The sequence below is a fragment of the Ptiloglossa arizonensis genome, chromosome 3 (assembly GCF_051014685.1).
Source record: "Ptiloglossa arizonensis isolate GNS036 chromosome 3, iyPtiAriz1_principal, whole genome shotgun sequence".
Lineage (NCBI taxonomy): Eukaryota > Metazoa > Arthropoda > Insecta > Hymenoptera > Colletidae > Ptiloglossa > Ptiloglossa arizonensis.
The window spans coordinates 14,776,902-14,791,590 of NC_135050.1; the positions used below are offsets into that span (position 1 = coordinate 14,776,902).

Sequence of the window (14,689 nt, forward strand, 5' to 3'; positions counted from 1 at the left end):
GCATCGCGTTAAAATTCAAATGCTCGAACCATTGTTGTAAAGTATAAACATTATTCGGTGCCATTAAGTGGCTGGTATATTTCGCGTAGTTTCTAGCTGGAGAAGAATTCACGCTCAACAAGTTCAACCGAGCGTATAATTTTGTACGTTCCTGGTTCAACTCGAGGGATCGAGAACGTTACGAGCGATTAACGAATCCGTTAGCCAGAATTAATCGGTACCAGTGGAATCTCCAATGGATGTAAGGCACTTTTTGAAGAAATATCAGAATTACCCGAAGAAAATGCAAAAACCGTTATAAGGCACCCTGATCCAAAAATAAACAAAATTGAAACTTAATTCTTCGATCGTAAGATCGTACTGTTGTACGCAACGTCTTTCGAAGAATTACATTTTATTGCGACGAAAACGATCGATGAAAAATAAAGTAAGCTTTGTTGTATAATTATGATTCAAAACCTAACACCGGTAAAAACAATATACAATTGTATTGTTTAACACGGTTATACTTTGCGGTCGACGATAATAGTCCGACCATTAAAAACGTGCGAATGTAACCCGACGAGTTGCGATCCTATGTTCAGTCTGTTCCTTCGTTCGTGGTTCACGCGCAAAAGAAAATGTTTTTCCGTTACCGAAGCGTAAAATAGGTGAAATATTTGCTTCCTTTAAAAACACAGTGAATGGCGATTCGAACAACGTTTCTTGTTTTTACGGTAGTTACGCAATGTTTGCCAGTCTCGTGAATTTTGAACGCTGTAAAAAGCGAATTGATCGCTATAAACAGGCCGTGAATCGGAGGAATAGTCCAGGGTATAGTTCGTTGAACTTGTAAAAGCAAACACATGTGTCGCGACCTGTACATCGAAAAAATAGACCTTAGCAACTTCGTATGTAATGACACATATGTGAAAAGGGTACGTGTACATTTAGTTTTCGAGTTATTTTGGGTACAGTCCAGATCGTTAAAAAGTATGGTTAAATATTCCTAATTAAATTTCGCAGCGACGTAATCATTCTTGACGAGATCCGTAGATCTCGATCGATATCGAACTTGAATTAAGTATACATAATTCTTGTCATTCTTCGATTTACAAAGTAACTCGTCTTCTAAAAATGATCCGGATTTATTTGATTTTTCTTCCTTTCTAGAAATCCAACATGGTGGAAGCGACGATCGGCGCTGGAACGCGGGTTAACCGTGATAGCAGTTTCCGGGGTCCTTTTGTGCATCGCGTTAGCTGTGGCACTGGGAGTTCTAGCGGCGAACACGACGTCCTGTGTCTCATCGAGAAACGGTAAGAATCTCTAGAGAATTTTGCACGAATTGACGCGCTGCAATGAAAAATATAGCACGAATGTTCGCTGAATCATGCGTCATTAAAATCTTTGCTGTTGGGGCCTGACGAGTAATATCCTGAAAGGAACGACGGGACCGATCGGAGCATGAACTCTTTCGTGACGCACGAAACTAAACGTCACTCACAAAGAGTAACATTTATTGACCGGTGTTCGATATAATATAAACAATTACTCGGTTACGTTGATACGGGAACCCGTAGCTTTCTTCTACCTTCGTGGCACTCCTTAGGGACACACTTTCCAGCTCTAAACGATAGATTCGCTCGAATAAAGGTACGTTTTCACGTGCAGTAACTGTCGTGACAATGTAGCGGGTTTCCGAACTATTTTTATGCAGCCGCGTATCATACGAGGTTCGTTACTTTTAAAATGCCTTGCAGAAAATTAATTTTAGTATTTGTTCGTATCGTTATCGAAACGAGAAAGTTTGTTGTCAGAAAATCGAAATTTTCAGATGACTACCACGACAGTGATAAAGGTCGTGTAGTATCGCGATGGCTACACTCATGGCTTGTAATATTACGTGGAAACACACTTTAAATATAGGATTCAATTATCCCTCGCTGCACCAACGACTTAGGCAACCACGGGAGAAATTACGTCTGGGTTGAAACGGACCTGTAGTTTCACATTCCTTGCACAAATATTTCGAATAAAAATTCTATTATTTTATCGTTTTCTTTCGGTTCGAAAAGCTTCGGATGTGACAAGACGACGTTTAAAGGACTCAAATAATCATTATTTAATTTCGATGAGAAATTTGAATAAAACGGGACTGTTAATTTGTTTCTTAGGCACGTGCTTATATTTTTACAACGGCCGTTGTAGAAGATACGTCAGAATACCTGTTCGTTGCGCGAGAACAAACAAATGAACGTAATAACCGGTTTCGCGGTGATGATCCACGAGTATTTTCCACGGAGCTCTTGCGTGTATCTTCGAGAGACGATTGTTCTCGCGAAACACGCGATTCGTTGTGTTGCTGTTCTTTTTAGCGTTTATCTTTTTCAATTTTCCATCGAAAAAACGGGGTTCGTGATTTTTTCACAGAGCGGTTATCTTTGCGGTCGTTCGACAACGGTTTCCTGGACGTGCTAAAAAATAATGGGAAAAAAGAAGGAATTTCTAACTCGCGAAAGTCAGCCTGACGGATTCAAAAATCGAATCGTCCATAAATTTCATTGACAGTTGATGTCATGTGTGACCTGTTCGTAGATTTGGCACCGTAAATCAACGCGTTCTTCGCACCTTTAACCTTTAACCGCGAAAACACATGATCGTTCGAAGCGTATCGGTAAACGGACCGAAACACTTAACTTCAACGTTACCATTTTTTATATATTCTGTATTTTATATACCTCTTAACCCCTTCTCTTATAATTTATTTTAAAACAGACGCTTATGAATGAAAATTATACTCGTTAAGTGACAATATTATGGCAAGTAAAGTTCGTCAAAGTTTAGTTTGGCACGCAGAACTCATACCAGTAAGATTTCATTTTCACTCAAAGGTTCGATGTAACTCTTATCGTTCGTTATATCGAACACTAGAACAGAAGGAAAGATTGCACGAAAGTATAATTTTAGTTTTACAGATGCATCGACAGGTGACTATTACTTTTTGTATTCCATTCATTTAGGGTTACGTTCACGAGCTTAGGTTTTTTCATTCTTAGCCCCACCTCGCCGCTTACACATCTATTCTGGTTATATTTTATTCTAATATATGTTATGTGTGCTTTCGCGTATGCGTAATTAAGACGTGTAATAATAATAATTTGAACAAACGAAAAGAAAATTGAAAAGAAAATTGAATTTTCAGTCAGACCCAGTTTTTTTTAAAAAATGCATTTTTACTTCTCAGTTTTGATAAGTGTCTCTGTACCTTTTGTCGACCTGGTAAGGTTCTCGCGAAAAGATTGAATTATCTTGGATCTTAGTTCATTTAGATGTACAACCTTTTCCTTCACCAGGCCGGATAAAATGAAGGGCCATTTTCTCCTTGTCAAATTTCAGACACTGACGGAACTAAACTAATATGATATCAAATTTATTAAAAAAAGAAAGAAAAAAAAATATATATATATATAAGGCCGAATTTTGCTCACCTACGATTTCGAAAATGGATAAGTAAAAGAACGAAATTGAGTTCCACAACTTCGTAAACCATTACGATAACCGGTTGAGTGTGATAAATATAAATCCGAGACCAATGCTCATACCAAATTTGAGTTTCGTCTGGCCGAGGAATCGTACGTAAGAAACGTTTGCCATCCCACTCGAATCGACGTCTATACCATTACGCACGCGTCTCTATTATTTCCTCAATGACTTAACATAGTACGCTACGTCCTCCGGTGTATGTTTTCTTTTTCCCAACAGTTACTCTTGTTATAACAATCAGGAAATCAAACGATACTCGTGCGTCGAATCCGAAACGCGTAATTTGACGTCAAGAACGGTGGCGTCAATAAGAGAGTGTCGGTTCTGACGCACCGGGGTAAATCCAGTATTGTTTTTAATATTACTCACCAAAAACCAGGTCGTACTTTTCTATCGTACTTTCTCGGGGAACAACGCGGTCGATTCCCCGCCGTCGAGCTCGGTTTGTATATTTCTATCGAGTGTCGATCGCGACCACCCAAGGGGGTTCATAAAAGAACCGACGCCTGAATCATCGAAATATTTTTAGAAATCATCGAAAAATAATGATGTCTCGGGAGCTAATAGTCGATCGGCGGCGCCGACGAAGTGTTTCTTTTTCTTTTCTGTTTTCTTTTCGAATGAATACGAGTTCGATCGACGAGGTGGATCGATAATAGATCGCCGAAGAAGCAAAGTGTCTCAACTTTTACGGTTGCGTATCGTAAATCTTGCGGCCCACCTGCGGCAACCCTCTTCCGTTCGTTGGAGAGCAACTCGATGATGACTAATAGTCGAAGAGGAGAGATGTAGTAATAAATATAGCTCCACTTCGAGTTGCTTTTACAAGGAGCGCGTGCGTATACAGGATGTTCCAAAATACGCGGTACAAACAGGCTTTGGGTAATTCCGTATGAAAAAATAAATCGAAAATTTTGCAACGGTGTTTTCTTTCATCTACGAGCCATCGGTTCCGAAAGTAATGAAATTGTAATGTAATATTTTGTTCTTTTTATTCAGTCGATCGACAAGCCGAGAACACGGGTACACTTGTTGAACCAGTTCCTATCTAGAAGAGTCGAAGCACTTGAATAATTATTTCTTTTAATTTCGTAAATCGATAATCAATATTACCTTATTGTATATAGATTGTAGCGTTTTTCGACGCAGTGTTTTAAGTCATCTTTGGTATGAAAAAATCTGTTGCAAACTTTGAAACATAATATTTGAGAAGGAAATTAACGTTTCTTTTTTTTTTTTTTCTCAAAGAGAAACGTTTCAATTTACGTGAGTTCCCCATGTCTATTTGTATTTAATTACAAGTGCTTCCCACTCTTCGTTGATTTAAAAATATTGTGTTTAAAATATCACGTTTTAGATTTATGAGAAATTGTTTTACAGGGAATTATTTTATCGATACACTCGTCTGTTTTTATCGTAATTATTTCCTTTAATTACGAAGTGTTTTTAACGTTTCTGTTAGATAAATTGTTTTTTTTTTTTTCCGTTGCCGATAAAATACTACTTGTATATATTTTGCAGAAACGCGATTATCTACAATAGAGTAAGAGCCACTGAATCAAATTAAGTACGTGCGTGAGCCATGTGTTTTTCGAAATCGATTTTCTTGAAATAGAGGTCTCGTAAAAAAATGTTATTCCATAGGTTCGATTTATTTTTTCATGTGAAATCACTTCTTTTTAAACTGTACCGCGTATTTTGAGACACACTATATTTGGATGAACCAATAATGTAAACCTGATTACGTTTTGAGAAGCACTGCGTCAGAAATTTGCACCGAAGCTCATTCATACCGACAGAAATAAATCGGGAGTGAAACAATATACAAACACGTGGTAATGCCATCGCTTAGATGAGTTTATATTTTCATTTACCGTTCTTCGTGTTTTTGGTGTCTGAAAGAATATTAAAGAGGTTTTAGCGAACGCGTAACCAGATTAATCGATTTAGAGTAATTCATTAACCCCTTGCATCGGGAAAATTAATTGTGAGCATTTTACGGACGAACAGTAACAAGAAAAGAACGATTCTTTTGTTTATTAATAATAAAACAATCACTCCATATACTTGTACCGCAATTCTTTAGATTGTATTCACACAATTTATGTGTACTCTTACGCGCGAGACAATACATATTAGAGTTTCACTTACAATTAAACCCGAATGAGAGTGAAAATTTTTCTATTTATTGCATTGTTATAAATTTATAGAATATTAAAAAATATTATATACATATTTTTTTTTACTTCTGTTAATGAATGGTTTGAGAGTATAAAACAGTTTTTCAAAGTTTAATCCAACCTAGACTAAATTTTCACAATTAATTCCAAACTATTTGTGAGAAAAGTACACAAAAGTTTCTGCGAAGTAGTTTATGGAATGAAAATTAATTTCAGTACGTACTCGTATTTTATGGAATGAAATTTATTTATTCAATTATTATGAATAATATTTAAAATATTCGGTATTAAATTCCTTGGAACGTAAAGACTTTTTATAGCTTTCACATATCGCGAAACAGTTCACGTGTATAATAGCATAAAATATCGTTGAAAATGAAATTCTTTATTCTTCTATAATTCTACGATTGAATTCTATGATCAGAGAAAAAGGAAAACAAATATGTATTTAATACTTTTCAATCCTCTACAAATTTATGGCGATTTGAATTTAAAAAAGATTGATCTTTGAATATTCGCTGATTGGTGTAATTATTTTAATAAGGCGTTACTCGCGGTTGAAAACTTCCGAAATATTCAACAAATGTCTCGTGACCAAATGACGGCAACTAACGGTAACCGATAAATTTGAGATATATAAAAAATATTTGTACGCTGTCAGTTGCAATAAAATTTTTTACTTTTTTAAATTTCCGATCCGATCAATACACTGTATTTGCTGTGCGTGATTCTTGCAAATCGGTTCTCGACCATTTCCAAATTAAAACCAAACAAATCCGACAGTGATCGAACGCAAGGAAGATTAATCGAATGGACCGTTGAAAATATCGAAGTCATAATTTACACATTTTCAAACAACAAAGTGTCTTGTTGAACGATAGAATAAAAGATCATTTAAACAGGAAAACAAAATAATACAATCAGGCGATAATTAAACCCGTAAAAATTATTGTACCGATCGACGAAAGACCGTCGAGTCTTGGCTACAAAGATCGTTATTTCGTCCTGTTTGAAAATTAGAACGTCAAATGAAAACGTTCAATGTCTTCGCCCACGGAAGAGTCACATTTAATACTTAACATCTCTCTCTCAAAATCCTTTCGTTCTCGTCCAAAATATTCGTCGATATCGCTAACAATTTCGATGTCACCTACATAGATCGATTAAAACGCAACATTTAACTCGTTGACTGCTGCCTCACGCATACATTATACGACACTAATATCCCAGTTCATTTCTCAAGCTATGAATAATTCAAATATGAATAACGCTATGCAGAGATCCAATGGGTGTTTGACCGTGTGGCTTCCGTAGAAACTTTTAGCTAAGTACGAAACGAAGGTACTGGTTTAAGTTTTTAAACGATTTAAAAAAGGAAAAAAAAAAAATACCAATTCCCAGGGAAAAATTTAACGAAATCTGGCAAACAGTCAACACGTTAAAGGTACCAAATCGACTTGGTCGTTTTACGTTGTCCGTATTCACGAATGTCTTGCTTACTACCGCAGCTTGAAAACAACCAGTTACTAACAATTATTAACAGCATCGTCTTGCATTCTGTTTTGCAACCGCACCTGCATCCGCGCCTGCACGAGAGTAGATCCTGTTAATACAGAGGGTTTACCATCAACAGCCGACGCTCTTAATGGATATCAGAACACAAAAGGCATTCACATTGTAGACAGAGGACCACCTTGTGACGAAGACATCTGTTACACGTCGGAATGCGTCCATACGGGTTAGTAAAACATCCACTCGAGATATTTGAAATGTCTTCGAGTTTCCATTAATCGCGTAAAATGGCCGACACTCTAGCATCCGGGATACTGAAGAACATGGATGTCGAGGTGGAACCGTGCGACGATTTCTACGATTTCGCTTGCGGTGGCTTTTTGAAGGCTACACACATCCCGGATGACAAGACGAGCGTAAACACGTTCACCGAAATCAGCGACGAGCTGCAAAATCAACTAAGATCCAGCATCGAGGAGAAGAGCCCGCAGAACGAGCCGAAACCCTTCAGACTCGCGAAAAATCTCTACCAAGCTTGCATGAACAAAAGTGAGTTCCACGTTTACTTAAAATTTAACTTTATTGCCACCGTCTGCGATTCACAAGGGAGAAATATGATCGACGATGACAATTTTTTATTACGACGCATGCTAACGCACGATATCGAAAAAATTTTTGTTGTACCGGACCCGCGATGAATTATTTTTCAGCAGTGGTGTAATACCAGGCTCAAAACCGAGTAACATTCGCATAAAATATTTTTCAATCGGATCGTTAGTTCGAGATTAATCGTAGGAGGAGTACGACGGGCGACGAACTTGGAGCGTTTCAACCCCCGTAAACTTATTGGGGAATAACTTTCTTAAATTTGTAAGAAAAAGCAACAAAATACGCGGTTAATATTTTTCGACCCTCTAGAATTTTATACAATTATATATTCGAATACAAAATATATTATTTCCTGGATATAGTTACGAAAGTATTTTTCAACATAGTTTCCTCGATGAAGAGATTTTGAAAATATCTGAAAAAAAGTAGGTTTTTCAACTGTAAGTTTTTCGTTACGAAAATGTTTTCGCGATATTGCAGGAAAATTGCTCGAACATTGAAAACGTTTTCAAAGATGAATGTACACGCGTTGCAGGAAACTTCTTTTTCTTCTATTAACATAGTTTGAAATAATGGACGCATATATCTTCAGTATATATCAGTATCGTTTAACATACGTTATCTTGCCGTGGACTTAAAACGACAAGAATAACAATATTTCATATGCACCAACCTAATATTATATACAAGTTTTTTTCCGGTTTAAAAAGTTACGTTCTGATTAGCTCGAACTAAAAATGAACGTAATATTTCGATTGTACCAACACCCGTATAGAATCATATAGGGTTAAAATTGTCGTATTGTATCGAAATTTTTAATCGTGATATATATATATATATATATATATATATATATATTTTTCAATATATAAATTTATTTTCTTCCGATGTTGAACACCGAGTATTATCATATTAGAAACATCTTATGTTTCAAGAAACGTCGCTAGTTAATAATTGTCATACATGGTGGTTGAAAAGAATTCTATCCTGTACTTTAATTCTGTATTGCGACAGAAATTTTAGCTAACGTTAATTTTGTATCGAAAAAATTCATACAACTTTAATTGAATATCGAGAAAAATTGATCCTATTGTTAGTGTAATTACATTCGTAAGGTGAACCTAATTTCCCAGCCATCTCTGAGTAGTGTTTTTAAAAATAATACGAAATTTAATCGAATCGCGAAGCTTGACCCAACGCTTCAATAAAATTCGATATAATAGACAGCTCGTCGCGAAAGTGTTCGTCGCTTTTATTTATGGAATATATTTTGAAATTTCGATGATTCCTTGACCAAATTACAATTATTTCAGCGGTCATTGAGCAACAAGGCTTGGACCCTCTGCTGAAAATTTTAGAAAAACTCGGCGGCTGGCCGGTGTTGATCGGTGACGACTGGAACGAAACCGAATTCAATTGGACGGAATCGGTGTACAAGTTCCGCAAGATGGGTTACTCGGTCGACTACTACATCGATTTCAGCGTCGCCGTCGATCTGAAGAATAGCACGACGCGAATAATCGATGTACGTGATACGACGTAAAAACTTTCTAATTATCGAATTGCAACGTAATCGGTGAAATCTCCGCGCAATGGTAAAATTCGAGTCCAGAATGTTTACCCGTGTGATCGTTCGCAAATGGTATTACATCAGTGGAATAGAAAAGTCGGTCGTAAATCGACGCTCAAATTGCCAATGTAAATGCAGCTCGTTGCATCTTAAAAGCTCTTTCGTTTAGCGGAATTATGCAACGAGAATTAAGGGGTAAACAGTTTATGTGTCGTTGTAAGCAGTAGTTAAATCAATATTTATGGAAATGTTTAACATAGTTGCAGTCGACAATAGACGACCGTATTTGCGTATTCGGTAAACGTTTCGAACAATCTACCTTAAGTCCTTCGCGCCTTCACCAATACCCGGTGAACGTTATTTCATTTTTCCAATGCACATCGGTTCGTTTAGTCCCAATTACGAGACTAATTAAAACATGTTCTTTTACACGGAATAGAGATTAGTTTCGCTACTATTTTATCGTTATATTGAAAAATTTGAACTGTGCGCGATTGCAAGTAGTGGATCACCCTTAAAAAATAATTCGTAAGAGGAAAACAAATAATGTGTTAGCGTTAACGTTATTTACAGTGCGGAATTAACGATAGTTGAAATTAAAAACGTATGTTTTTACAGCTCGACCAAGCGTCCCTTGGCCTGTCGCGTGAATATTTGTCAAAAGGCCTCGATGATAAAATCGTGCAGGCGTATTACAGTTACATGGTCGATATTGCGGCAATTCTTGGCGCTGATAAAACTAGAGCAAAGACGGAACTAAAGGAGTCGTTGGAATTCGAGATGGAACTTGCCAACGTGAGTATCTCGTGTAACGATCTGTATTCAAAATTCCCTTTAACAAAGTCTATTAACGTTCATTTAATACCGAATTGTTTATAACGCGATACAAATTCAAATACTGCTCGATATGTATTTTCACAATTTCTGCACGATAAGATAAACTCAAACTCGACAATTATCGCATCGGTATTTCTTCTACTGTTAAAACGAAAACGAATTAATTGAGAAAATTTTATTTTCCATCTATTTGTTTCTCACGTAATTCGTGGACAATCGAAAGTAATTCATGGTTTAAAAATAGATCGAAAAAGTGGAGTAAAATTTGTTCATTTTACTTTTAGTTTCAACGTTCACGAAAAACGTACCTATTTCTCTAAACGCCGAATTTGATGGATCTTATTGCACTCTTTTATATTGTATGCATAATTTATAACGGAGAAACAAATTATTTACAACTTATTTTCATAAGTTACGCATTCTTAAGTAACGCTAACCGAGAATTTTGTCCTTAGTGTTTCAAAAATCACGAGAACGAAGTTTCGTGAAACAGAATTTTATTCCAAAATTTCGGTTTCATACGGTAAATTTGAAATTTCGATCTAACGAATATTCTTTATAATTTACATAAATATTTACCATATTCTTGATCAAGAACCGTGCCAAGATTTGTCCCTACATTGTCGCGCGAGGCTCAAACAAATAAGAACCTTCTTTTTTAAAATTATTTAAAATATTTAAAAAACGCAAACTCATCGTTGGATCTAATTCGCGCGAAACATCGATTTCTCAGATTTCCTTGCCGAACGAGAAACGTCGCAACGCCACCCTCCTCTACAATCCCATGACGGTGCAAGAGTTGTCGAAGACGTACCCTAGCATACCGTGGAAGGAGTACTTCAACACCCTCTTGGCCCCGAGCGTTCAAGTCGACGACGACGAAGTCGTGATCGTCAGTGTTCCGAGTTACATCGCGACCTTGGAGAAACTATTGGCCACCACGCCTAAGCGGGTCCTGGCGAACTACGTGATGTGGCGCGCAGCAGCATCCTCGGTGAGCTATCTCACCGAGGATATTCGAAAGAGACAGTTACAGTATTCCACGGCGTTGAACGGGAAAACGGAACGAGAACCAAGGTGGAAGGAATGCATCGATACCGTTTCCGGTAGCCTGACCATAAGCGTCGGTGCCATGTACGTGAGAAAGTACTTCAAGGAGAACGCCAAGAAAAACGCCGTGGAGATGGTGGCCGATATCAGAGATGAATTCACCAAGATATTGAAAAAGGTATACATCGATAGAATTTTACTTTTTAATAATAGGGTAGTGCCGAGGATCGCCGAAAAATTCCTCTCGCGTCTCTAAATTGACTTTCACAAGATCGCTTCGAGTCTATAGTATACTCTAAACCGATGTGGAATAGTTAAAATTTTCGATAATAGGAAATACACGTTTGGTTAAAAATCGGTCAGAAGTACAGCTGATTTTTTTTAGAGTGCATAAACATTTTATTGAATTATATATTCTCCATTTTGGAAAACGATTATACGTCTCCGATTGTTCAGGTCGACTGGATGGACGAAGACACGAGGAAGAGCGCTCTGAGCAAGGCAGCTTCCATGTCGAGTCACATCGCGTATCCCGACGAGTTGCTAGACGACAGTAAACTCGAAGAATTCTACAAAAAGCTCGAACTGACCACTGATAACTACCTGGAGGGTATCCTGAACCTGACGCTATTCGGAGTGGAATATTCCTTCAGCAAACTGAGGAAACCCGTAAATAAAAGCGATTGGATAAACCACGGGAGACCGGCGATCGTCAATGCGTTCTACTCGTCCATCGAAAACAGCATTCGTGAGTGTTTCTTTGACAAATGTTGAATGAAAGATTACAATCCACGAAAGAATACAATCGACGTTTGTATTCTTCGTTTTATCTTATTTTATCTCGTGTCATATTCATAGATCATTTTGTGTTCGTAGCTGCTTTGTATCTTGTTATATTTAATTGTACGCAAAGGGAATACGAACTCGTCGATAAACTAAGTAACAACCGATAACTGTTTCGCAGAATTCCCGGCTGGTATTCTGCAAGGCGCGTTCTTCAATAACGATCGACCAAAGTACATGAATTACGGCGCGATCGGGTTCGTCATCGGCCACGAAATTACTCACGGCTTCGACGATCAGGGTAGACAATTCGACGAAAAGGGGAACCTCGTCGATTGGTGGGCGCCTCAGACAAAGGAGAAGTATCTCGAGAGAGCGGAGTGTATTATTCATCAGTACGGGAATTACACCGTCGATGATGTTAACTTGAACGTAAGGAACGCCTTTATGAAAATACGTTTAAATCGGAGGGGAGTCAATTTGGTTCGTCCTCTTGTAAAACGATCGCGAAATTAAATTGCTAGTGAAAATTTTGTACGCCGAAATAATTTTCATCGAATGACCCTTTGTCTCGTAAGTCCCTTGTATAATTCTACTCGCACAGGTCGGTTCTCTTTGTAAATTTTTTATTATTATTTAGCATTGGAAACTTCGAACGAGATTTACCTCGACTTACAAACGAGACGTACATAGCTACCGATATAAATTAGAATTCTAGTAAAATTCTATTGGGTCGTTCGGAAAGTCATTTAATTTATTTTTTTGGTGAAAATGAAACACGATTTCCTCAGAGTGTGTAAACATTTTATTAAATGATATATTCTCCACTTTTGGAAAACGAAATCACTTTTCGAACAACCGAATAGTGCAAGTATTATCTGTGAACCAACGCGTAATCTCGAAACGTTGTTCGTTGCAGCTGAACGGCATAAATACCCAAGGCGAGAACATAGCTGACAACGGTGGTATAAAGGAGGCCTATCTCGCGTACAAGGAGTGGGTTAGGCGAAACAATCAAGAGCCCAGACTGCCAGGACTTTCGTACTCGCCGGAGCAATTGTTCTGGATAAGCGCCGCGAACACCTGGTGCAGCAAATACAGACCGGAAGCGATGAAGCTCCGTATCACCACTGGGTTCCACAGTCCCGGGAAGTTCCGTGTTCTGGGACCGCTTTCCAACATGGAGGAGTTCGCGAAGGATTTCAATTGCCCGCTCGGCTCGAAAATGAATCCCGAGAAAAAGTGCGCCGTCTGGTAAAATCGAGCGACAAAAAAAAAAAACAAAAAAACGTAGCGGTAATATAAGTCGAAGAAGCGGACGAACGACGTTGATCGAACTTTTGTTCTTCGACGTTCGACGAAAGAGTATAAACCTATATTCGTAAGTCGAACAAGTTCTTGGGACTTCCGCTGAGAACGACGACCCTGGATTCTTCGATCGAGACTATCTTTTGTACGGATACGGTTCGCGTGAATCTCGACGGATCGTCGTAGACATCGATGGAATCCACACGACGGAAGTTAAAACAGTGACGGTGCTCGATCGGTGAAACTGTTGGAATTCAACGTAAACGGCCACGATCGTGCTTGATCTCTACAGAACGATCGAAGGGATCGCCCTTCGTGGCCAACTTGAATTACACGGTTGCACGACGCATCTACTAACATTGATTATTAATATATAAGTCTTTTTATAAGAGAAAGTTACGAGTTTGACGAGTATTGTAAATAAGTGGAAACAATGGAACCGATGGCGGCGCGTCGTGACGATTTTAAATTTTGTAAAATTCCGTTTAGAAATTGCAATACCGGTTGAGTTGGATCGTCGGGGAGAGGAACACGTTAAACTGTGATGCTTTTATAGGAATCGACAATAAATAACGAAACGGTCTTTCGATCGAAGCAGCTGGCGCGTGTGCAAAATGAGAAAATACGATTTATCGTTAATTATATTTTCAAACGACATTGTTTTACCGACGTAAAAAAGTTAATATACGTGTTTTTTGCTATCTGTATAATATTTGTTAGGCTCCGTTGAGCAGCATAAGGTTGTTAATTAGAGTTACCATTTCGAAGTACTTAGGCAACGTAGTATTAATCGTAGTTTTCAACGTGCAGTTTTCATATAGTTACTTTTGTACCGGTTTACTTTCGGATATACGTACCATATAAACCTTTATTTCTATCGTAATTTCTTTGTTCTCATTTTGCAATGACAATTGTACCGCATAGGGTTTAACGTAGAACCGCGATACTCATATTTATTATAATACCTTATTATCGTAAGTTTAAACAGATGAATGTATTTAGTGTATTTGTTGAGTATAAAGTTTTAATATAAAAAAATTCAACGAAAGTTTACCCCTAAGTGTCCTCTTTTTCTTCTTCTTAAGTGTCGTGTATTGTAAACGCGAACTAATCATTTTGTCCAAATTACTAATTATATCTACACGATTTCTTGTATTTCTAATTGTCGCGCGGATATCACACTAGATGGTGTTATTCGAATTTTATAATAGATTACCAAGTCGATCAATGAAAAATTCTTCATCAAATATGTATTATCGCAATTTAATATATTTGCGTTTGTGTCGTTTAAATAAAACACGTTCGTGCCATTTGA

General features: G+C 37.6%; 1 protein-coding gene across 3 annotated transcripts in view; it reads left to right on the forward strand.

Moving 5' to 3' along the window:
* Positions 1 to 14,422, forward strand: part of Nep2 (M13 family metallopeptidase neprilysin 2) — a 37,510-nt gene extending 23,088 nt beyond the window's left edge. Inside the window, exons 2-10 of one of the 3 annotated variants that reach the window (XM_076306724.1) lie at positions 1,153 to 1,298; positions 7,306 to 7,443; positions 7,521 to 7,766; positions 9,140 to 9,351; positions 10,015 to 10,191; positions 10,967 to 11,461; positions 11,740 to 12,031; positions 12,248 to 12,498; positions 12,986 to 14,422. In XM_076306724.1, coding sequence (XP_076162839.1) covers positions 1,153 to 1,298; positions 7,306 to 7,443; positions 7,521 to 7,766; positions 9,140 to 9,351; positions 10,015 to 10,191; positions 10,967 to 11,461; positions 11,740 to 12,031; positions 12,248 to 12,498; positions 12,986 to 13,324 — 2,296 coding nt within the window. In that variant the 3' untranslated portion in view covers positions 13,325 to 14,422. The remainder of the gene's footprint in view (positions 1 to 1,152; positions 1,299 to 7,305; positions 7,444 to 7,520; positions 7,767 to 9,139; positions 9,352 to 10,014; positions 10,192 to 10,966; positions 11,462 to 11,739; positions 12,032 to 12,247; positions 12,499 to 12,985) is intronic. The other 2 variants (XM_076306725.1, XM_076306726.1) reach the window with 2 other exon arrangements.
* The last annotated feature ends 267 nt before the right edge of the window (positions 14,423 to 14,689 follow it).